We start from the raw sequence: 23,600 nt of genomic DNA, 5'->3' as shown, positions 1-23,600 counted from the left end.
TGCACATTACAGGAACTCAGCCAGGAGTTAACGCCGCATCCCCCACATATTAGGGTTAGTAAAGGAGTTCCTGGGAGGCCAGGGTATTAGACGTGAAACAGGCAGAGGAATCTTTCTAGTGCATTAGTGTAGCAGGTGATTATATAAAGAAATTAAGGTTTTAATCGTAACTGTGTTGTTCTGTACAATCAAACGTCCTGGTTTGACTTGAACAGCCCTTGTATTTTGATTATAGGAAATGTCTTGCAATATGATATGATATGATATGTTTGTCATATTGAAGGTATTAGATAAGTAGGTACAAGAAAAGAGAATAAAACAAAGTGGACACGATGGCTAAAGTTTCCCCCCAGGAGCTGTTAGAAACTTGCAAATAGAACATACGTGCTACCATAACAAACAAAAACCTACACACACACACTCACACCCTTATTTACACTCTACGGGCAATTTGGGAACGCTCAATTAGCCTAATCTGCATGTTTTTGGACTGTAGGAGGAAACCCGGAGTACACGGAGGAAACTTACCAAGCATGGGAAGAACCTGCAAACTCCATGCACACAGAGACGGGAATCGAACCCGGACCCTGGAGGTGCACGGCGACAGTGCTAATCTGTGTGGTTTAAAAAAAAAAAACAATAAAAATACAAAAACCATTTCTTTTCATCCCTGACGTTACCGTATCAAATCTGTAAATGGATTTGATATGGTACAAAACCGCTCAAATCGACACGACTGTTTAAACGCTTAACTGTAACACACGGGGTCGGGTTTTTATTATTGAATTCATCACATCTTTAACATCCAAACATGCTCTATAACTCTCCGGACTCAGATGTTGTTTTTGTTAGGTGCTGTAGTAAAAAAGAAAAAAAAAGAAAAAAATAAGAGCTGAGTGCGCAGTAAGCAGGAGCAGATGTGTGGGAAATGACAGAAGTGGCCTGCACTGTTTTGTTTTCTTTTTTCCCCCTTTTTTTTTTTCCTTTTTTGAGAAGAAGATCATCAGACAGCAGCACTTTTTTTTTTCTTTTCTCCATCCTGTCGCCAATTCATCTCTTTCTCTTACTTCACCATCTCTGTTCAAAATGCTTAGCAACCTCTCTCCGCTCTAGTGCGCTCGGTCGTCTTCCTCTCACATGCTCGATAGTGTGTGGCTGCATCAAGCCAGCTGGGAGGAGGCAGTAAAAGAGGTGTGTGTGAGTGAGTGAGTGAGTGAGTGTGCCAGTAAGTGGGTATTGTGTGACTCAGTGTGAATGTGTGTGCCCCTTTGCACTGCAAATCTTTACATCCTTCCTACACACCGTTAGTTCCCTAGTTGAGATTATACACACACTACAAGAGAAAAAGAGTGAAGAAAGGACGTATGCACCCGACATCGGTGTACTGTATGTCATACGCTGCACGCCGCGTCTGGACGGAGGTGTCCTCAAGATGGAAAAGTAATAGGATGAAGAAGTAAAGTGGAACAGGCAGGAATGAAGAGAGAGAGAGAGAGAGAGAAAGTGCAGCTGGCAGCTTGTGTGTGTATGGGGGTTGAGTGTTGTGTGCTCTCTGGTCTTCACAGATGGTGTTGTGAGACAGTCTCTGCTGGCGTTGCCCGCCATGCTGCTCTCCTGTGTGCCATGGGCACTGCAGCACTGCCAGCCTACCCACCCGCTACACACTCTCCCGCCTTCCCTCCTATCGCTGTTTATTCAGTTTGACTTCGCTCTTTAAATCGCATAAATGCATACTGTATACATCGAGCTGTTCTCCTAAATGCCGCACGCCTTTGTTTTTTTATCGCCGAATCGAATGTGAGCGTGTGAGTGACTGTGTACATGTGTGTGTGTGTGTGTGTGTGTGTGTGTACTTGTGTGTGTGCATGCCTGCTGGAGGGGTCTGGAGGAAGCAGCTGCGCATGAGAGCGCGTGCCAGGTCAGGGACACTTGAGCAGAACTGACACCGGGCTATTTCGGACACCCATCTGCGCTGGAGCTACCGTTTCCTCCAGGCCTCGCGCGACGGGCAATCTGTTCGCTCTGCTGGCGCCGTGCCAGTCTCAGTGCCATCCATCTGTGGCAGGGACTGGCGCGCTCTCTCTCTCTCTCTCTCTCTCTCTCTCTCTCTGTCTCTCTTTCTATCTCTCTGCACCGCCTGCGCTTTCTGCCTCCTGCATTAGCCAGAGACACTGTAGATTTCACTTGTATAGTCGCAGGAACTCGCACCGAACATCGAACGAAAGATGCTAACGGTTTATATAACAAGCCTACGTATACTAAATAGCTATAGCATAATGGTAATAATAATAATAATAATAATAATAATAATGCATTTATTATATATATATAACAGTAACAGTCAAAAGTTTGGACACACCTTCTAACTCCATTCCTGATTTTTATTTCTTTCCACACTGTAAAACGACGCTCAAGGCATTCTTCCAAAATATGCAATAATCTCCACCGAACAGTTGATATCGAGATGTATCTGCTACTTATGCTCTGCAAATCCTTCATAACAGCTCTAATCTAAGGTTGTTAATTAGTGATTTCTGATGCTGGTGACTCTAAATGAACTTCTCCTCTGCAGCAGAGGTTTCAGAGAGCCAGTTTCATCGCGGTATTTAAAGGGTTTTGCAAATGCACTTGACATAATACTGTTCTTGCAGGAACTATTCCGGAATATCTGACCTTCATGTCTTACAAAATAACAACTGATTGTTGTTGTTGTTGCTGTTAATTAATTCCATAACGCCGTATGTGTTATTGCATAGTTTTGAACTCTCCAGGATTGTTCTAGAGAATCGTTTTAGAATGTAGAAAATAAATCACAGACAAAACAAAACAAAACATTGAGTTAGAAGGTGTGTCCAAACTTTTGATCGGTGTAATGTATAATATGGAGACTTACTTTGATGTGGTAGTAGTGACATCATACTTTTTATTTATAAACATTAACATCCAAGAGCCAGTAAGTCAAAACTCTCTATCTCTCTCGCTCTGTTTTTTTTTCTTCTCATCCTTAGATAAAACAATGCAGCTAATCATGTTTACTTAGAGACAGTAAAGAGCTTTATATATATATTTATAATTTTTATGCAATTACCTTGTGTTTATTGTTTATTCGTTATACTTTGTTTATTGTTTAGTTTATTCTTATGTTTATTATTGCCGCTGGTCTCTAAGAGCTACCAAACTAATTTTGTTGTATCACTACAATGAAAATAAAGTCTCTTTATCTTCATCTTAAAGCTCACTGAATATTAATAACGTGCCGAAACTGGAGACTCCTTCCACAAACCAATAAACGTCTCTTATCGATGAGCGATTAGCAGTTTCGAATTTTATATCAACATTACTAAAACCTGTTTATTATTACAGTAGGTTTTGGTCACATAGACCATCTGTTCTTCGGTTGCTTGAGAATTAGATGTTTCCATGGAAACAATAACCTGTTATTTATATCACAACAGGAAGCGAATCAAGAATTCAAGATTTATAGTAATGAGATTGCAATCCGTCAGATTTGTGACTTGTGAATCGTTTCTTGTTCTCTCATAACACAAACTACATGACCCTGGTCTCGTCACAGTGCGTGGATTTCATTAAAAAAAAAAAAAACTACACGTTTGATCCCAAGCTTGTGTTACTGCATGGGGTTTCCCTTGGGGTGCTCCGGTTTCCTCCCACATACTAACAAAAATACACAGTGCTAACCACACACAGAGGAATGATCAATCCAGATCTCCTTAATGTACCTTAACTTAAAACCTTTTCCTAGAATTTTTTGAACGCGTTTCCATTAAAGTTTTCATTTTTGAAGACGCCAAAGCGTCCTTAAAACTATGCAGGTTGAGTTAAGTTTAACAGCACATTGATGAACAACTCAGTGATGTTTCCCAAGGTTGAGCGATACACACACACACACACACACATATATATCCTTTCAGCCATTTAAGAGCTGCACAGGCAGCCGCTGTGTTCAGGGTGCAGCTACTGCCTGAAGCTAAGCCCCAGTCGCTTCCACTCAAAGCCATTAGCAAGGCCACTACACACACACACACACATTGGCGGTGGAAGTGCTCTAATGTTAGGTCACATACTCCACCATCTCCTGTGTCTCCAGGCTTCCAGATGTGACTCAAATCGTTTTTAAGGGGCTCATGAAGTGACCGAGAGAGAGAAAGAAAGAAAGAGAGAGATTTTTTTTTTCTATGTACGCACTGATGAAGGGCAGCATTGGTTGTTTTCTGAATCTGGTTCTACTTAGTAAATCTCCATCCTGGACTGCATTTCATAAATTGTCTACATATTTTTCCAAGCAGAGGACTTAACTCGCTCTAATTTTTAACACATGGCTGCCGTCATGTGATATTTTCAAAAAACGCTTGCAGACAGAAGGTCCCGGCGGTACTACACCGTCATCCTGCCGCCAGGTCTTGCTTTGTTTTTTTTTTTTATGTTTTTTTTTTTTTTTTCCATTCAAACCACTCGCTCCCTTTATTCTCTTTTCCTCCGTCTTATTGCGTAGCTGTGTTTTCAGTTAGCGCTGCCATATATTACAGGCCCACGTAGTAAAATAGCATTTCCCTGATGTAAAACATGAGCCTCTTTATTGTCTGTCAAAAATTGATTTGGCGTTCACAGCGGCGGAGTCGGCCCGTCCCGAGATCAGAGGCCGCGCGAGCAGCGCAGTCGCTGCCAGCCGATCCGAGACGCGCGAGAGGCCTGCGCCGTTATCACAAACTCAGTTATAAACCAGAACACCATCTGTTTGCTCTGTTGATTCATGCAGCAATACCTATAGCATGCTTTGTGTACACCTATCCCCTGTAATACCGGACAAGCCAGCTAACTACATAACTACTACAACACTACTTTACATCATATTATGGGTTTAATATAGGTTTATATTAAAAGTCCCATATACAGTATATTTAACAAGTTCACGCAAAGGTCTCAGAGTGTGAATGAGAGAGTTCAGAAGAGCTCTTCTTTTATGATGTCACATTAGGGAAAAATCTAATTGGCTTGTAGAAAAAAATATTTTAAAAAATCATGGAATCTTATTTTATTTGTTTGTTTACTGTTTATACACGCACTGGACAAGAAAACAACTTAAAAGTCAACTTCGCATAATAGATGCCCTTTAATGTCCTCATAACATCTTGTTCATCTACTTTAAGCCTTTAAGCCCAACACGAGTTGGAAAGTGTTATAGTGTTACAGCGAAAACATATAAGCTTCCTCTGATGAAATCGTCTGTAAAACAAAGTTTAATATTTACGAGAGAAGACTCGAGTTAGTGTTGAAAAACAGTTCCTTTGGTCCTTTGGATGTGTGTTTCGGTTTCTCACATTTTTCCTCATTATTAGCCTCAAGAGAAAGGGGGGAAAAGGAAAAGCTGGTTATAGCTTGTATAACATACTGTAATAACATCATAACAAGTTTTAAAAAGTTGAAAAGTACAACTTATAAATGGATAGAAAGTAAGACGTGTCGTTCTTTAATAAATTAAAATGTTAAAACGTGGCCCAGCTGCTTTTCACAGGTCTGAGTGGCAACCCACATCATTGGTTATTATTTTTTATTTTTTTTATTACAGTCAACTTATCATGTTCCAATCCTTACTCGTTCATCTGAATCCACCACCACAAAAGTTCTGTCACTCCTGGAGCGAGTCTAATTCCCAGGCAGAAGTGTCTCCGCTTTAGTAATGAATGTTTACGGGGTCATCAGAGAATCACAGCAACATTGGTGACGAGCCAAACACGAGCCACGTCTAGGTGTAGAACCGTGTTGCGTCTCTCTCTCTCTCTCTCTCTCTCTTTCTCTTTCTCTCTCTTTTCCTCTCTCTCACACACTCTCTTTCTCTCCTCACCATCTTCACTCAGCTGGCATCTGCCAGTGCCAGGAGGCTGAGTGAGTCATTGACTTGAGGGTTGGATGAGTTTCAGATTAGCGTTTGAAAGCACTAATCTTAGTATAAAAGCCCTTTTATTGACAGATGCTCTAATTCTGCCTCTTCAGATAAGAAGTTAGTAAATAAGTATCTTCGGTTGATTCAAAACATGTCGAAAATCGCAGCATTGCAGCACAGCTTGTAGCGTAATTACAAAACCAAAAAAAAAAAAAAAAAACACATCCCGAATACGTTAGAGAGGTCGAAGATTACAGCGCAAAGCCGTCTATATTTTTCATTCCTGCGCAAGGTCTTACGCATACAAATCTCACAAAAGATCCTTCTATTTGCTTTTTGCCTAGCAACAAGGTTCTGCACAAATGTCTGAGATTTTAACAGTAGCATAACGTACTGTAACATCGACTACGAATAGTATTTTTTTCTGTTCTTCTTGAAGGGAGCGAGGTCTTATTTCAACAGATGTTTAAACCAGACGTCGCTATAAATTTATTTCGAAGAAGAAAAAATGATAAGAGACAAAAATAAGAGGGGAAAAAAAGCATAGAGACTATTCTCATGCTCTGCGCCTGTTTAATCGGTCAGCTGATACTGGGTCATTGTTTCGCTTATTAGTCGATAGATCTTGCATCGTGTGCTTGTGCTTTGCAGAATGTGTTAAAGAGCTGTTTTGGTGCCCGTCGTGTTAATTTGCCTTCTGCGGAGTCTTAGAGAGAAATAATCCGAAACATTTGAGCCCTGTTCTTTAATTTTGCATTATTTTAAAACGTAAGCAATAATACTGTACCTGCATCATTCCGAATGAACGGAGAACAAATACAGGTACACATATAAGTTGTAATATATAAATTAGTCTTTGCTTGCTGATGTTTTATGAATTGCTGTTATTAATGCAAAGTTACAGACACGATGTATATAGAAAAAAATAGTTTATATAGACTATATACATTTCTAGATGTCTGGTATAGAGTATACTATTTTAAAAATAAAATTTTCCCTGATTTTCTCCCTAATTTAGTTGTGCCCAATTCCTCTGTGTCACTAGGGGGCTCCCACATTAGGGCTATTACTAGTTTCCTCCGAACCACGTGACCCCAGGTGATCGCATCTTTTCAAACTGCTCGCTCATGCACCGCTGGGGGCGAAGTAACACACTCAGAGGACAGTGCTATTCGCTCCTTTTGCTTGCGTGAGCTCACAGACGCCCCTGGTTGGCTGTAGAGCCGTGATTGATGTGGAAGCACTAAGTACCTCTCATCCCTCCCCTATGAGAGAACTCGGCCAATCAGCTCTGTCTAGACCTCTAGCTGCGAGAAATTACAGCATCACCCGGGAATCGAACTCGCGATCTCCGGGTGATAAGGCAAGCACTTTACCACTGCGCCACTCAGTTCACTTTAATCTTTACTATTTGTTTTTTATTATGGTCTCTTTTATTTATATATATATATATAAAACAAAGCCTAACAGTAAGATTAACAGCGCGTTTTGTTTTGCATCCAGATGTGCACCGGAACGGGAAGCTTCAAACAAAACAGAAATCCTGCAAGCAGAGGAAGTTTATTTTCACGTGGCTGGAAGTAAGCAGTTATATGTCCATGATAGCCCACTTTGTGTCCTTAGTGTGTTTCTAGTGTTGTCAGAGGCAAAAGAGTAATATAGTATATGTCAAATTCAAAAACATATATTTCAAGCATATTTTGGCAACTTTATTATTATTTTTTATTCCACACTGCGTCTTATTAGAAAGATTTATGAACATCATGACGAACAACTCGGTAGAAAACTGGCGAGGGGATTAAATAAAGCAGGAGGGCTCTTTAAATATTAAAGTGGCCAGGTTGGGTTGGTAACTCTTGAGTGAGCACAGGCTTCTGAAGGTCCCCTCAGCGCTCACGTCATTTGATGGAATGGAATAAACGTCGGCACACCACCTGGCGCCGGCCAAGCGGAGCTCAGAAAACAAGAGAAAAAGCAAAAGGATCAGGAAGAGAGAGAAGGATGGTGGTGGGGGGGTGGAGTTAGATAGAGGTTCGAGGGGATGCGGCTTTGCTGTAGGGAGAGTGAGAGCAATAAGCACGGGGATTGGGCTCCAGGACGGCGGAGGACGTTCATACATCTTCTCTGACAAGCAGAAGGGGTTTGATAGGCTGGTCTTCCATCTGGCAGAGATGATTGCACGGTGCACAGACATGCACAGGTTCATAATGTATTTAGGAGAGCGGAGAGCAGCGCGCGCATACCAATGCGAGCCTCGCAGATATATACCGTGCCGCGAGCCTCTGTTACTCATCTGAATCCCAATGAATTTCTACTCACGCATTTCTGAGCATCTCTAGATATTCCAAATTAGCAGGCTTGTAAATTGATATCTTTGTGTATCCTACTATAAGACCAGCATTAATAGTCTTAAAAGGCACAGCTGAAGTATAGCTTCCGGCTGGACCGGCACCGGCACTGTCATCTGCTTTACTGGCTCAGCTTATTAATTCGCTGTCATTTCATCTACTCTTTCCTCCATCACCACCCGAATTCCCGCCGGTTCTCACTGGGACGCCGAACTTTTGCGATCTTGTCAGTCAACTGACTTCCTTTTTTTTTTTTTGTGCATGCTGTTCAGCTTCTGACATCAACACTCCTCTGGAGAAACTCTTACTCTTACTGACCCCGTGTAGTCCTAGAACTGTGCAAGATTCCTGGCATTAGGCTTGTGCGTTCGATCTCGGTGTAACATTCTTAAAACATGTCACAGCTTTCCCTGCGGATTAGATTTCACAAAGATTTGAGAAAGCGCCAGAGCAATGCGATACAAGAGGATTTCGTTTTTACACTCTCAAGAATTAAAATGCAGTTATGAGGAACTGGCTCGCCTGCTTTATTAAACCCCTTTTTTCTGATCTCTCCGCACGGCTGCTTGACATATTACTTTACTGACGTATTCATACCCACCGAGCCTCGACTCGACGTGAGTATTTTATATTTAATTCATGAACTTGTTTTCATTCCGTACCCGATACGAGCAAACAGTGCCGTCACTGCGGTGAGTGATGTAACAGATATGCAACTGGCAACGCAGACTAAGAAAAGCAGACCTCGGCTGAGCCTTGGATGTTCATGCTGGAGGAAGAAAAAAAGTGGTTATATAAAAGGGACCAGATCAGCCTGGTTGGTTGAGGATGATGAAACTGAAGCAGCGGGATGTGTATATGTTTATATCCAGAGGTGATAAAAGTAGACAAATATTTTTAAATAAACATTCCAGTAGAAGTTGATTTATAGCTACGGTAGGAAAAGTCTAAAGTCTGACATGAAAGTACTGAAAAGATTCCCTTAAAGATCAAATCACACATTTGCTCGCTGATGATATGGTAAATTAGTGCTCCTTTTACCAACAAACTAATGCTAGCTAAGACTAAGTTTTTTTAAAAACACCTTTATTGCTAGTTTCTTAGAATGTTAGCTACAGTGGTATGCAAAGTACACAAATCCTGTAATTAAGTAAAAGTGGGTAAGATATTATTACTCAAGTAAAAGTCCTGCCTTTACATGTGTACTTGAGTTACATTCTAAAATCTTTAAACATACCGAGTATCAAAGGCTTATATTAGCTTACAGTGACTTTTACGTTATAGTCAAAGAGTTGCTCTCTCTCTCTTTCTCTCTCTCTCTGCACTTCCTGACTGTAAACATGATTTTTCAATGCTGTCCACGCTTCTAAATTTCAAACAACTGCTACATGTTTAAGAGTTACGCGAAGAGGAAGCGAATCGCAGTTTCGTATAATAGTCGGCAGGTGGCGATATTACTTCTTTAGATGCTACGCACCACTGTCTCTATGTAACGCAATGAGTGAAATATAAAGTACAGTGGAACCTTGGATTGCAAGTAACTTGGTCTGTGAGAGTTTTGCAAGATGAGCAGCATTTTTAAAATAAATTTTAACTTATTAAACATATATGCTTTGTCTGCCGAGGGTCACATGATCAGTGCGCATGGGTCACTCATATAGTCCACATCCTTGTGCGAGTGTTGATGTGTGGGCGTGTGTGAAAGTCTTCCTATACACGCTTCCTCCTCCCTCGTCTTACTTCATCTATGATTCTTATCAAACAAAAAGTGCAGGTTAATTTGTTTTATTTTTACTTTAGAATTTGTGTTAATTATTTTTATATAAATATTTTTGGGTTGTGGAACGAATCATCTGAGTTTCCATTATTTCTTATAGGGAAAATTTTATTTGATATACAAACACGCTTCCAGAACGAATTATGCTTGCAATCCAACTGTAGGGATATTTGAGTAAAAGTAAAAAGTATCCACTAATAAAACTACTGAATTAATTACATTTATTTAGTTCCTTTCTGCTTCCATACAACTACTAGCATGACATTAGCTACTACTCTGACCATACAGCTAGCTAGCATTTCAAAGATTAGCTGTTAGCAAAAACTAACCAACAAATTATTATTATTTTTTTGGTTATTGTAGGATGCCATTAATCCAACCAACACTTTAGATATTAGGAATAAGGAACAAGATACTAATCTGGCATTAACTAGCATGCTTTTTACTAGCTGCTTTAATAAATGTGAAGTATTTACTGTATAGATTTATATATTTTTTGTTTATAGCTTTTTTTTCACAGTCATATCTTTTAAGATTAGATTTGTCCTTGAAGCGATGTGAGGATAAAAAGTCACTGTGTGACTTTATGACCATATGATTATAGAGAAATGTAGTGAAGTGTTTTTTTTCTCTTTTTTTAATTCAGTAAGTAAAAGTTAACTTTAAAAAAACATACTTAAATACAATAAGAAAGTAATTCCAGCTCAGTTAACTTTGTCATTCATTCTAACGCTGCCTTGACTCGCTCGTGCGATATTCAAGCAGGCGCATTCAGTTATTTGCTTCTTCCACATCCGTGGCGTATCCAAAGCCATATCCAATCCAGCAGCGCAAATCCTGTTAGGATAATCATTCAGTAGCGTACACACAGCTGCTCTCCGATTCCCGTCCACACACAACTGCGAAAGGCTGATAGCAAACACAGCAGATGTTCTGGAATGTTCTTACACATCTTACTGCTAGGAAACGTGCGAGCCACAGCATACCTGCATAGCGTACATATAGCTGGTATGACCGTGTACTGTGAGACATTGAGACCATTCAGAACTGAATGTTCAAAAGACATGCCATATAAAACAGACGAAATATTAATTACGCCACCTACTTTAGAAAGTATGAAGCTGTAAACAGTCACAGCGTTCAAATTTAAAACTCAATTGTGCATTCTAGCGTTTTTGTTTTTTTTTCTCCCTGTACCGGTTCACTACAAAGAATAATAGAAAATGTCTCAGTAGGGTTTTAAGGCTTCACAGGATCAATGTCCGCCTTGGATAAGTTCTTTTCTGTCTTTGTGTTCGGGATGCCATCGCAAAATGGTCTCTTTTTCGGAAACCAATAGCTCTTGAATGCACCATTTACTGGCACTCACCGCTCATGACAAATGACAGGGCATGGAGCGAGGATGCGGCTGTTTGCGATTTCTGCGGCTCTGCTCTCTGTGGTGGTTAATGGCTATCTGTATTACTCCGGCGCTGTTTTGAGAAGCAATAAAAGACCCTGGCACAAGAAAGAAAAAAAGGAAAATGGAAAGCACTCGAACTGCCTCGCTTGAAGCCGCATTGAATTTCCTCGCCGTGCCTACAGACCATGGAATATTCATCTGTGAAAGGCAAAGCAACGGGAAAAGCCAATGAACTCTGCATGTTAACTTCATGCTGATGACCTGTATGAAGTTTGGTTTCGAGCCTGTTTATTTATTTTGCAAGCATTCCAGACATGCTTTCTGATAATATTACTGAAGTACGCACTCGTTTTATTGGTCAAGCATTAAACCGGAAGTCTGTAGTAAGGATAAGAATGAGTCCTGTCACGGCCTGTAACCTGTTCTTTGCATGTGTTTTGACGCATGCCCCTGACACACACATTTCCGGCTCCATTCTTGGATCTCAGCAAGATTTCACCGCAAGATTTCCCAATCTAACCAGAAAGAAATATAAAAGGAAGCCATTTTTTTCTTGTTTTTTTTTTTTTGCATTAGAATCAAGGTTAATGTCAGAGGTCAAGTTACCGTACAAAAGAGGTGAAATTACTTCATTACCGTACTTGATATATCAATGCTAAAGTTTTTTTCTATCAGCAGATACTTTTTACTTTACAGTACAACAAATATCTGTACTTTCTACTTCACTGCTTTTCTGCATGCCGTTGTCAGAGTGTTATGTATTATAACCCGCTTTCCATTATGCATAATTAAATGATTTGTCTTCCCTAATCATGTAGCAGGTGTTTAAAATCAGAAGTGAAGACGTGATTAGAGTAAGATAATACAGTACTTTTAATATTTTTTTCTATCGAGTAAAAGATTAAATCTTCTATGTAAAATATGACTAATATTTATATTATAAATCCAATTTTTCAAAAACATTTTGTAATACTGTTGTCCATACAGTATGTAGACAATTTATCTAGTATATCAGGAAAAAAAAAGAAAAAAAACTAAGTATGAATAATAACTAGCTTTAATACGTAGTGCTACAGTTTCCCTTTGTGTTTGATAAGGTTTAACTCTAATTATTTCCTCCATAGCAGCTGCAGGCTATTTTTAAACTAGCCGAAAAAGCCACCGCCTGCGCACTTGTTTTTCCCACTCGCAACCTCCTTGTGAAACACTAGCCCAATTAGACGCGAAAACTTCAACCCTGGAAGCTCTGGGTGGGTAAAATGTAATCCTTCAGAGATTAAATATTAAAGCTTGACTGTGTTAAGATAGAGAAAGATAACATTTCGTATTAATATTGTCATGTCAGTGTCTTATGGTCAAGTATTTATTAGTAATTTAAAATTTATTAGTAAAAAAATTCGACTGTGGTTTTTGTGTGTGTGTGTGTGTGAGTGTGAGAGAGTCGAATGTCAGGTGTACAGATTAAAGCTTAACCGAATACTTTATCATCCATCTCTGTCAGGCAGTGAGCAGGGATGAGTCTCAGACGCTTCAGGCATCTGTTTCTGTCCAGCGCTCTGCAGCTCAGACCCCAGAACTTTAATCTCCAATTAGACTCGTGGAAGCAGAAAGCAGAAAGTTCACGTTTCGAGAACGTACGCAGCGTCACGAAGGCATCTTTACTGTATAAATCTTTTGACGAGGCTGTTGGGGTTATTGGTACCATGTGCATCCGACATGTTGCTTTTATTATTCTGATACTTACAGCAGCACCGCTATAGACATCAGAGCATTAGTCATGCTTTTAACATCCACAACACAAATGTTTGGCTACGTCCAGGATTCGATCGTCAAAATTAAAATCCCGTGCTGCGTTGTGTCTTTCGCTACCTCAATCAGGACCTTTTGCCAAAAAGGCGGCCTGCCAAAACGACCTCATTTGATCCACGCCTGGTTTAGCATGAAGTATTCGAGGGTTTTTTTCCAATCAGATTATGTCAGTTTGAATGTTTTAAGGCGGATTGTTTTCCCGAATGAGGTGGAAAGAAGCGCAACAGCACCACAGATGGTTGTAAGGGAAATAGCAGTTGGATAAAAAAAATAAAAAATATAAAAAATATATAATATATTTCAGAACTAGAAATTAGTTTTTTTTATTATTTTGTTTTCTTTACCATTATAATTCGAAAAAATCACTCCATGAATCCAATACAGCGTTAACAACTTAAAAAACACCTCCCTTACAGCCAGTTGTCATTGTTTCTTACATATTGCAGCGAAATCGGGTTAAAACATTTCCTCCACTCTACTGTATTTTATAATATTTACCCAACTGGAAAGCAGTCTCCATTTCATCGTCCGCTATGGATGGAGTGCGAAGAAGAAAAAAAATATATAAAAGAAGATGATGATGGCCAGGAAGATTTATGCAGTACTGTTTTTCCTGCTGAAACCACATAGAAAGAATTGGAAGGTTTTTGAAAGAAAAGAGGTATGGGTCAGATTAAATGTACAAACACGCACATGTGTCTAGGAAATGGTAGCCATGTGGAGTGGAAATTCCCACCTTCTTTATCTCTCCTGCACTGGCAAAGGTCCTAAAAGGATGGGAAAAAAAACCTCTAATCACCCCCAGGGTTCTAGGCTTAGCCTTTACACATGCAAAAAAAAAAATCGGATCTGCTTTTCATTAACTTTATGAGTCTTCATAAGAACTTGAAGACACTATTAATTTTGCCTGTATGTCCTGTTTTTCATGTAGAAAAGCATCGAGGGCAAGTTTTGTTTAAAAAAGTTTTTTTTTTTTTTTTTAATATAATGTACAACTGGAATTTATTATCTAGGTCAGTTCTTGCTGGAATTTATGATGTCATGTGTAATTTGGACTAGTCTGGAAAGTCTTCAGTCCAGATGTGCGCGCTCCTAAGTTGCCTGATTAGGATTTCTGTTCTGGCACGAGGCTTTTTCAGTTTGATCAGACACTAAAGTTGTCTAAGGCTACAGCTAATCAGTCTGTTCACTAATTCGTACATGGATAAAATCATGACAAACTAAATATTTTTGTTTTAAAAAAGTTACCGGTATAACAAAAACGCTTTAGGCTGCGTGTGACATCATTTTCTCCAAATGAACAGGACGAGTCTAAGACAGGTATCATGGATAAAAAAAAAATCAATATGTGATAAAGCCGAATGTGACAAAATAAAAGACAGTCAAAGAAGAGTTTTAATTTTTAAGCCAAAAGGCTGAATTCATAAACTTCCTATGCTGCTGTTCTCCCTACATAGTGCACTACAGTTAGACAAACATGTGACATATCTGTATCTCCTCTCTTTTGGTATCAATTGCTCGCTTTAGAATTTCTAATAGCTAATATTATTGGCTGTTTTTTTTTTCACAACGTCTTTCATTTAAAGGTTTATAAAAAATAAAGAAATACATTTGCGCGATCCCACAGCAGCATGATTCTTGTTCATTTAGTTTTTATTGCACCTAGTGGCCATAAATAGGAACTGCAACAAAGACAATGCTGACAATCGTAACTTGTGGGAAAAGGATGCGCCTCGAACATGAAGCGACCACTCTGTCATACGTTACTGTCATATGTTACTCGCTCCTGTTTGCTGTCACACCCTTTTACTTCCTCCTTACACAACGTTCAACACTGCAGTCTGATAACACTGTTTGCTCATACAGCAGCAAGCTGCCTATGGCAGCCCATAACCGCAGGTCGCGATCACCATATGTGACACAGGGTTAAGTCCTCCTCATAAATATTGCATTTCGGGGCGTCCATATTGTATAACCAACCACAACAAAACCGGAATACACCAGATGGTATGAAATAAACGCCCAGGTCGTGTTAAGTTTTAATGTGCGTCGAGGCTAATTTATTTCACCACCGCTTTGGTCTTGGGTTTTGTTCACTTTGTACACCTGTGGCCGTCCTTCTTCAGTAAGGTGGGACGAGAGACGGTGTCTAAAGCAGAAGGACTTGTTTTATTTTTCGCTGTCTCATGAGTCTTAGAAAGCAGAGCTTAAGCGCTCCAAGCAAGTGGGTTGAGATAGCGACATATGCTAATGTTTACTAGTAATTCTGTGACTATTAGTGATAACAGAGTGAATATCCTGTGACGACTCCAGCTGTTTTTCTTTTTTTTTTTTATCTTAATTTAAAGCAGCAGCAAGTTATAAATCGCTCAATGTACATGCAAGCATCCTGTTTCATTAGGATGTCTACTACTTTATATCAGTCAGGATTTACAGTAGGTTTGTCAATTTTTCTTTTCTTTTTTAATTTTAGATATACTCTCCATGGCTACTTGTTGACGCGTGTGTGCGTGCGTGCTCTCCCGCAATTACATTCTTGTGGAAGAAGAGAATGACGAATAATCCTCAGCAGGCATGAATTCAGTGTGTGTTAGTTACAGGAGCTCAGGTGTACAGGAGATCAGCGAGGTCTCACCAGGACTGCTCCACTTTTTCTTCATTCTTCTTACAATTTTTTTTTCGGCTCTCCTCGTGGGCGGTTCATCGGTCAGGTTTAAATCCCATGCTTTGTCCATGTCTCCTTATAGATCGCACTGAGAAGCCCTCCACCATGCCCGACTCTCCCGCTGATGTGAAAGCACAGTCCAGGTTAACTCCGCCCACCATGCCTCCACCACCCGGCACACAGGGAGCCCCCAGGACCAGCTCCTTCACCCCGACAACACGTAAGCATCTCACACATACAACCAATTATCACAGGTCTGGTACTATACATGCACTATACGGGAAGAACACAAAACAGCTGTTGAGACAGAGACGGAGTAATCTGTGTGATCTGAGCTCCGCTACGCTGTCAGCGCCACTAACACACTCCTCAAAATGACTCAGACTCTACAATCAGTGTTTATGCGAATACATATACTGTACTGTATATACACGTACACATATAAACACATGCAAACGAACGAGGACGTTTTTAAAAGCAGATTCTAATTACAGACGCCGAAGGTTTAACAAAGCGAGCGCTTTGATGCCCCCCCTCACACACACACACATACTCACACATACACACACACACACACACTCACACACATACACACCATCCCGTTGTAATTGTTAGCAGATGCAGCTGAAGTATCTCATTTCTGTGCTGCTGGAGAGAGGCCACAGCCTAATCTCATTAGCGAGACGTTGACGCCGTGGCCCGTATGGTTCGCATCATCATTCGACCACATGTATTCGCCGCTGCTACATTTCATATGGACGATGTGCGCTTACAAGAGAGCGTGCTTATGCGCTTAAGGCCACCGGGGCTGATTGGAAGCAAACGCAGCACATTCAGGGGGGTTTGCAGGAGCTCGGCGGAATGTGGAAGTCAGACATTATCTGGATTTCAAACTATTCATCAAGTGGCACTTAACAGGAGGGGGTGGATTTAGGTTTAGGGATTGTCATGCTTAGGTTCAACTTGTGTAATTTCTCAGAACAATCCAGGTTTTTTATTTATGATTGGATGTATTACAGTAAAACTGCCAGTATAATATAACTTTTAATACATGCAACAAAAAAAAGGAACAAACACATGTGTTAAAGTATTATAAAGGACTGGAAGATACAGGATCACTAAAATTAAATTCGTGCACTCTTACCCAAGTAGATTTACACGCTCTAAAACATATTTTTACTCTTTTGTACTTTTACTCTTTTGTAAAGTGTTTATAATAAATCTCTAACTTTACAACTCTACATATATTTTTCTTAGTAAATGGTAAATACCCACGTTTAAAATTCACCATCGAACCTAAAGAGTATAAAGAAGTGTACTGTACAGCAGAGGTGGAAAGTAATGAATTTCCTTGCGTTACTGTAATTGAGTAGTTTATTTGTCTACTTCTACTTTTTAAAGTAGTTTTTAAAATCTGTCATTCTACTTTTGCTTACTGTAAATATGTTTTGTTAGAAGTATTGTACATTTTAAATCATATTCTTTACTTAGTATAAATAAAAGAATAAAACATTTAAATCATGAAACGGGGAAGGAAAAAAAATTGCACCCCGGAAACCACTGCACTGAGTGATTTATGGGCGTGAAGAACAAACGCGCTGAATTCACAAGAACGATGGAGACGGACAAAACAAAAGATGCCAGTGATTCAGACCCAGCTGAATGCGAAATGCCATCAAATTCTTATGGAGCGAACCCCTGGGCATATTTAAGCGACCACTTTGATTTCAAGAAAGGCAACAGCTTTATTATGCAAAGGTGTTCCTTCAATGACAAACAACTAGTTTGAGTTGAGACACCAATTAACTACACTAGAATCCCCCATCCTACCCACGCTGTAAAAAGAAGTAACTCTGTAACTTTTACTCTGAGTAGATTTTTTTAAACTATTGTAAAAGTAAACTATTTTTTACTTTTACTTAGATTTTTAGACTGGTAACCTTACTTCAGTATAAAATTCCACTGAAGTAACAGTACTTTTACTTAAATACCATTTAACTTAAATACAGTAAGTTTGTATTTGTCCCCAAATTAGCTCGGTAATTAGCTAGCTAGCTAAGTGGTGTTTTCATTGTGCCTTGTGTCCGATGGCCCCCTAGTGGGCTGTTGAGGTACTGTGGGAGGGTCGTGAGAGAGTACTGCAGGTATTAAATGAAAGGTTTTTGGTTCTCAGTTTTGCAATACAGGTTCAAATGTCTGATTATGTAACTTATTATTTACATCAAATAAAGGTAAATAGAGCTTATAAAACAAAGCCATGGGATTTAAATTATACGTCATTCTTGTTATAACTTAGTATTGTATGTTGATCAGGGATGGAAGTAGATTCGGATGGGCCGCTGAAGATTTTTCTCTTTTAACCTAAATTTTTAAAAATGACTGCATTAGCGTGTGGTTACACACTGTATTTGAAGGTTGTTTGAGGTAGCTGTTTGAGTAGTTTCCATGTGGCTGCTTGCTTAGTAAAGTCAAGTCATTGATGAACTTGTGGTCAGCTCTTTTATTCCAGAAAATATAGATTGTTGCCTCCATACTGTTAATTTTAATCAGGTAAGATTATGAAACTCTACCCTGACCATAAATCAAGGATAGATTCTGTAACACTTGTAAAACCTCTAATCATAAATGCTTGTAATTCCTGCCAAGCGGATAATGAATCCTTTATTATATACACATAGAAAGATATTTTTTTTTCTTCCTCTTTCAGTAACGAATGGCACCAGTCACTCCCCTACCGCACTGAACGGCGCTCCCTCGTCCCCCAACGGCTTCAGCAACGGCCCTTCGTCCTCTTCCTCCTCTTCACTGGCCAATCAGCAGCTCCCCCCAGCATGCGGCGCCCGGCAGCTCAGCAAGCTGAAGCGCTTCCTCACGACGCTGCAGCAGTTCGGCAACGACATCTCGCCTGAAATCGGCGACCGCGTCCGCACACTCGTCCTGGGCCTTGTGGTGAGTCTGTATACACACACGTGTGCGCACACACCAGTGTGGATCAGGATGACGAACTTTTATTGAGAGACATGCACGACACATGGTCTGGATTTTGCTGAGCATTTAAAAAGGAAAAAAGCCTCTAGAAGCAAAATGATAATAGGAATAATGATGTAGAAAGGAAACAGGGATGTTATCAGCTGGGGTTTAATAGAGGAAATGCTGGCCGACAGGGTTGTTATAGGTCAGGAGTTCAAAGCTCAGATCTGCCACTTCAGAGCCTTGAGAAAGGCTTTACTGTCTTTTACTCCAATGCCAATGCTATTCCCAGGGGCAGAAACGATTAAGGCTCAGGGTTACTGATCAGAAGGTCAGGGGTTCAAGACGCAGCACCACCAAGCTGCCACTGTTGCGCTCTCGAGCAAAACCCTTAAACCTGACAAACAGTGCAAAAACACTTGCAGTGTAATTTCGCTTTGCTGTGACAAATAACTGAATCTTAATCTGAACCTTATAATTTGACACATACACACACATGTTTTACTATTTAAAGAAATAAATAGTAAATGCTCAGACTCATTCACTACAGTATCTTTTTTTTTTCTTTGTTGGATTTCCTCATCTCAAGATTAGTTCTTTCAAAGCTAAGTGCAAACCCTTATCATAAAGTCAAAAATTTCATTTTCATAAAGACTGAATGAACAAATTAGCACCAGAATTACTAAATGCATCGCGGGTAATTCAGACCCAGAAATATCGAGGGTGGATTTTATGGTATCTAGAGTAAATGTACCTGTATAGACAAATACTAGTCAGAATTGATAACAAAAAAAAAGCCAGTGTAGCAGATTTGTCAATGCATTTCATTGAAGTAGTGCACTGGATGTCGACTACCGCGGCAGCATCTAGCAAAGTATTGTACCTGCTCTGTAACACTACCGAAATTACAGACCACACATCTACAGCTAAGAAAGTAATTTCCGTGAATAACATCAAGCGCTGAAAAGAAACAGTGTTAAAATAACCGTGCTCGTACCAGAGGAGGGCCGCTTTAATTAGCCACTCGAAAAGAAGTCTCCTTTTTTTTTCTTATTTTTTTTTCTTCTGGCATGCGTTTGTTTATTTTTCACAGTGTCTACATGCAGAGGGATTCTTGTGTCCCCTTGGCTTGCATCGCTCGCTTTAATACACTCCCCTCTCTGCCTTATTGAAAAGAGTGACACACTTAATTAGCGCCGGCAATGCCGGAGAAAAGCTCAGGAGGCTCTCTGGCTGTCAAAACAGGCCGCTGCAATCTGGGCGAACAGATGTAAGCCTAATGTAACAAAATTCAGGTCTGGGAAATGAGGTAGAAAGCTGCGTATTTTTATTTTTTTCCCTCCCTCTCTCTCTCTCTTTCCTCCGACGCAGTCTCTCTGTCTGTCTCTCCTTCCCTTATTATTTTTTTTCCCCTGCGCCTTCTTGGAAGCAACATCTTGAAAATTGAAAATAGTGTCACCGTCCTGTCAGTCTGTTAAAATGAGATAGAGCTGCGAGAACAGGAGTGAAATTAGTCGCTTCTCTCTCTCTCTCTCTCTCTCTCTTTTATAGAGATAGGAGCAGCAGTGAGCAGCTGGTAGGGGCGATATGTGCAAAGTCGGCAGAGATCAGAGAACAGAGAGAACCAAAATCTTAATTAAACAGATCAAACTGCAGCTTTTCCACCTCTAATTAATGCACGCAGTGTCCTGCTACATGCCTGTTATGATACACATTATCTAACAAGCAGACAGCGAGCAGCGGCTTAGTGTTAGCGTTTACAGTCTACTGGTATTTTGCACTTGGGCTCATCCTCGTTCCCCCTTTCATTATGCTACACACAGCTCTTATAGCCTTTCTATAAACCCAGCTGCAGCACTCTCTTCTTTCTCCCTCCAATAAGCAATATAATCACATGTTGTTGTTGTTACACACATTCACTCTTTCTCTCTTTTTTTTCTTCTTCTTCTCCTCCCCAGAACTCCACGTTAACCATAGAAGAATTTCACTCCAAGCTGCAAGAAGCGACCAACTTTCCCCTCCGACCTTTCGTCATCCCGTTTTTGAAGGTACGACACAAGCCAGTGATCTGGAAAGCATTCACAGAGCCCAGACACAGATGTGCATACTTCTTCATCTGGAGCATTTTTCTCATATTATTCCTTTCCTAAGTCCTTGGAAGCAAAGAGCACAAGCCAAAAATATACACGTGGTTTCTCCTCATGCTAGAGTTTCCTGTTCATTTTTGTTGTTCCTATTTCTCTTGGGATGAATCAGTACTTTTGTTTTCACACCAAGTCTCACCAATGTTTTTAGGTATTCATGAATAGCCAAAACCTCAGTCGGAGATGTCATGGAAACACTTTATTTGGCTCTAGGTATGTTTCATGTGTTTATTTATGCTTTCACACTAGGAAAGATTGTACAATCCTAATTTCCTATAATTACTAAAATTATTTCGTTCCCAAGTACACTTGCGTGTTGACACCCTCCGACGCAGCAGGTGGCAGTGTCAACCCAAATGTATCTGTATAAATTCACCGAGCTTGGGATTAAGTGCCTCATCCTGCAGTATAAAAGCACCCTTTGGCTAGCCTAGCTTATTTTTTACAACGTTAGCTAGTTGATTTAAAAAAATAAATCATTAGTTAGCTACTCATGTGTCTCAAAGTGTGCAAGGTTTGATTCACTCCTGAAAAGCGCTTTTATAAAACAGGAAGTAGTTTAGAGCGTTTGTTCCAAAATTTAAAAATAGTAAGAGTAAGAGCGGTAATTCTCACTCACATTGCACTGTGTAGTTTTTTTTTTTGTCCTCGAGTAGCCAGAGTGTGTGATGCCAGCAGTCTATTCTTCATGATATGATATATATATATATATAATATGTTACCATGCTACAGTAAGTCCCACACATAAAACCGAGTTCGGTACCAGAGTTTGTTCGTAAGTCCAATTCGTTTGTAAGTCCAACAAACATTGTCCAGATATTAGGATACAAACACAATTGGCTATATTGTGTTATATATATACAGTGGTCTTTAGAATCGCGCTGATAGTCACTTTTATCACTTTTGTCTCCATCGTTATTGCTGAGCGCTTCTTAGAAGCACCAGCTTTATTTTTTTACGCTTGCTTCTGGACACCCTGAACTTGCACTGCATTTTCAGAGGATGCATGACTATGTACGCCGGACTTGTGATTTAACTTCCGCGATTAAACATGCGTGACTTACTGTACTCGGATTGTAAGAAGGTGCCGTAGTTTTTCCTTTTTTTCTCTGCTTTGCTTCGATTGACATCATTAATCATGAAATAGGTCGAAGATTTTGCATCACGTCACTGTTTATAGGCATAACAGCATACACTGGGTTTAAAGTCAGTTTTAACCAGTGTGAGCAAACGTGCACGTTATATGACGTTTTTTTGTCATCGTTTATGTGGAACAGTGTAAAGAGCGCATACCAGGTTCAGCTCCTGACACAGTGTGTCCTTTGTGTTTCACGCTCCCTGATGGACTCCCATGTACAGCGATCGATTTTTCTCACACGGAGACCCGCACACATTTGAAACCATTAGCAGGGCAACATGAGCCTCCATTGTTCTCTGGAGGAACAGCAGCCTTCGCCTTGCCCTTACTCCATTTGTCACTTATTTTATTACAGCTCGCAGTGTCTGTTTACGTCAGGCCACTTTAAGTAAAACGTTCGAAAAAAAAACAAATTGATCATGCGTTTCATTCAGAATGCAGCTCAGGCACGGTTGTGTGTAAAACAGAATTTATGAGAGATAAAGATCTTTCTGGGCTTTTAAAGGAAATGTTTGCGTTGCATATTGAGTGACTGCGCGGTTTTCAATAGGTTTGTAATTATGAGTAAGCCTTTGCCTTATCTCTTTCTTAAGCTAGATGTACAGCAGCGCTTCACTTTTAAGTTCAGGTCTCTGACCTCCTTGTCTCAATGCGGTAGTCTTTGTCTCCTGTCTCCTGTCTCTATGTTACAAAGTCTAAACTTTCATGATAATAACGCCCATCAGTGTCACTGGGCTTGTCATCCCATAGTTTCCGAGAACATTAGGCTCAAATGTCTGTTTCATTTTGATCAGTGTGAATATGGAAGCCTGAGGATGTGCTAATAAAGAGAAACAGTGAAGAGACCATGCAACAGTAGAGTCCGGTTCTCATGAGGATAACTCGACACAACTGCAACTACAACTTTTTTTTTTCTGCTTTAATGGCATTGTGACTGCACCACCCTGTGACATCAGCTTGTCACACAGGCACTCATTTCTCACAGGAATACCACATCTGCTAAGAATTATATTATAGCGATGGCTAAGCTAAAAACCTAGACGCGTGAACATGAACCTATTTAACGTGTTCGAGTGTTAGGATTGCCTTTAACCTGGATTCGTTGTTTTTATTTGCTTAGAAATGACAGCTGCTATGCAGCATACCTGAACTCCTCCCTTTTTTTTTTTTTTATCTAACCTTCAGCCATAACATTCCACTCTTTTGTGTCAGCCTGTTTTCATCCTCACCCGCGCTCTCGCCGTTAACAACGAGATAAGCCATTAAAACAGATCGAGTCTGTGTAGTTTACCACAGGGAGCGAGAGGGAGCAGGGTCTCTCGGTTCGCCGTGTGCAGAACGCAGCTTCTATCATAGCGGACGGGATTTCTTTCTCATACACACTGGAAGCCCCAGGCAGCTTCGCACTGCAGAAATTGGTCCCATTAGGGGTCGCTGATGGATGC

The 23,600-nt window shown here is 40.2% G+C and overlaps 1 protein-coding gene across 5 annotated transcripts in view; it reads left to right on the top strand.

The window, feature by feature from the left end:
• Window positions 1-23,600, top strand: part of runx1t1 (RUNX1 partner transcriptional co-repressor 1) — a 55,620-nt gene that overhangs the window by 16,449 nt on the left and 15,571 nt on the right. For 4 of the 5 annotated variants that reach the window (XM_053489856.1, XM_053489855.1, XM_053489854.1 and 1 more), the window contains exons 2-4: window positions 15,986-16,123; window positions 18,611-18,852; window positions 20,832-20,921. In XM_053489856.1, coding sequence (XP_053345831.1) covers window positions 15,986-16,123; window positions 18,611-18,852; window positions 20,832-20,921 — 470 coding nt within the window. Of the gene's footprint in view, window positions 1-7,405; window positions 7,483-15,985; window positions 16,124-18,610; window positions 18,853-20,831; window positions 20,922-23,600 lie in introns of all 5 variants that reach the window. The other variant, XM_053489857.1, reaches the window with a different exon arrangement.

This window comes from Clarias gariepinus, chromosome 28, assembly GCF_024256425.1.
Source record: "Clarias gariepinus isolate MV-2021 ecotype Netherlands chromosome 28, CGAR_prim_01v2, whole genome shotgun sequence".
In the NCBI taxonomy this organism is placed as follows: Eukaryota; Metazoa; Chordata; class Actinopteri; order Siluriformes; family Clariidae; genus Clarias; species Clarias gariepinus.
Note: the sequence above shows the minus strand (reverse complement) of the source record. Positions and strands in the feature narration are given on the sequence as shown.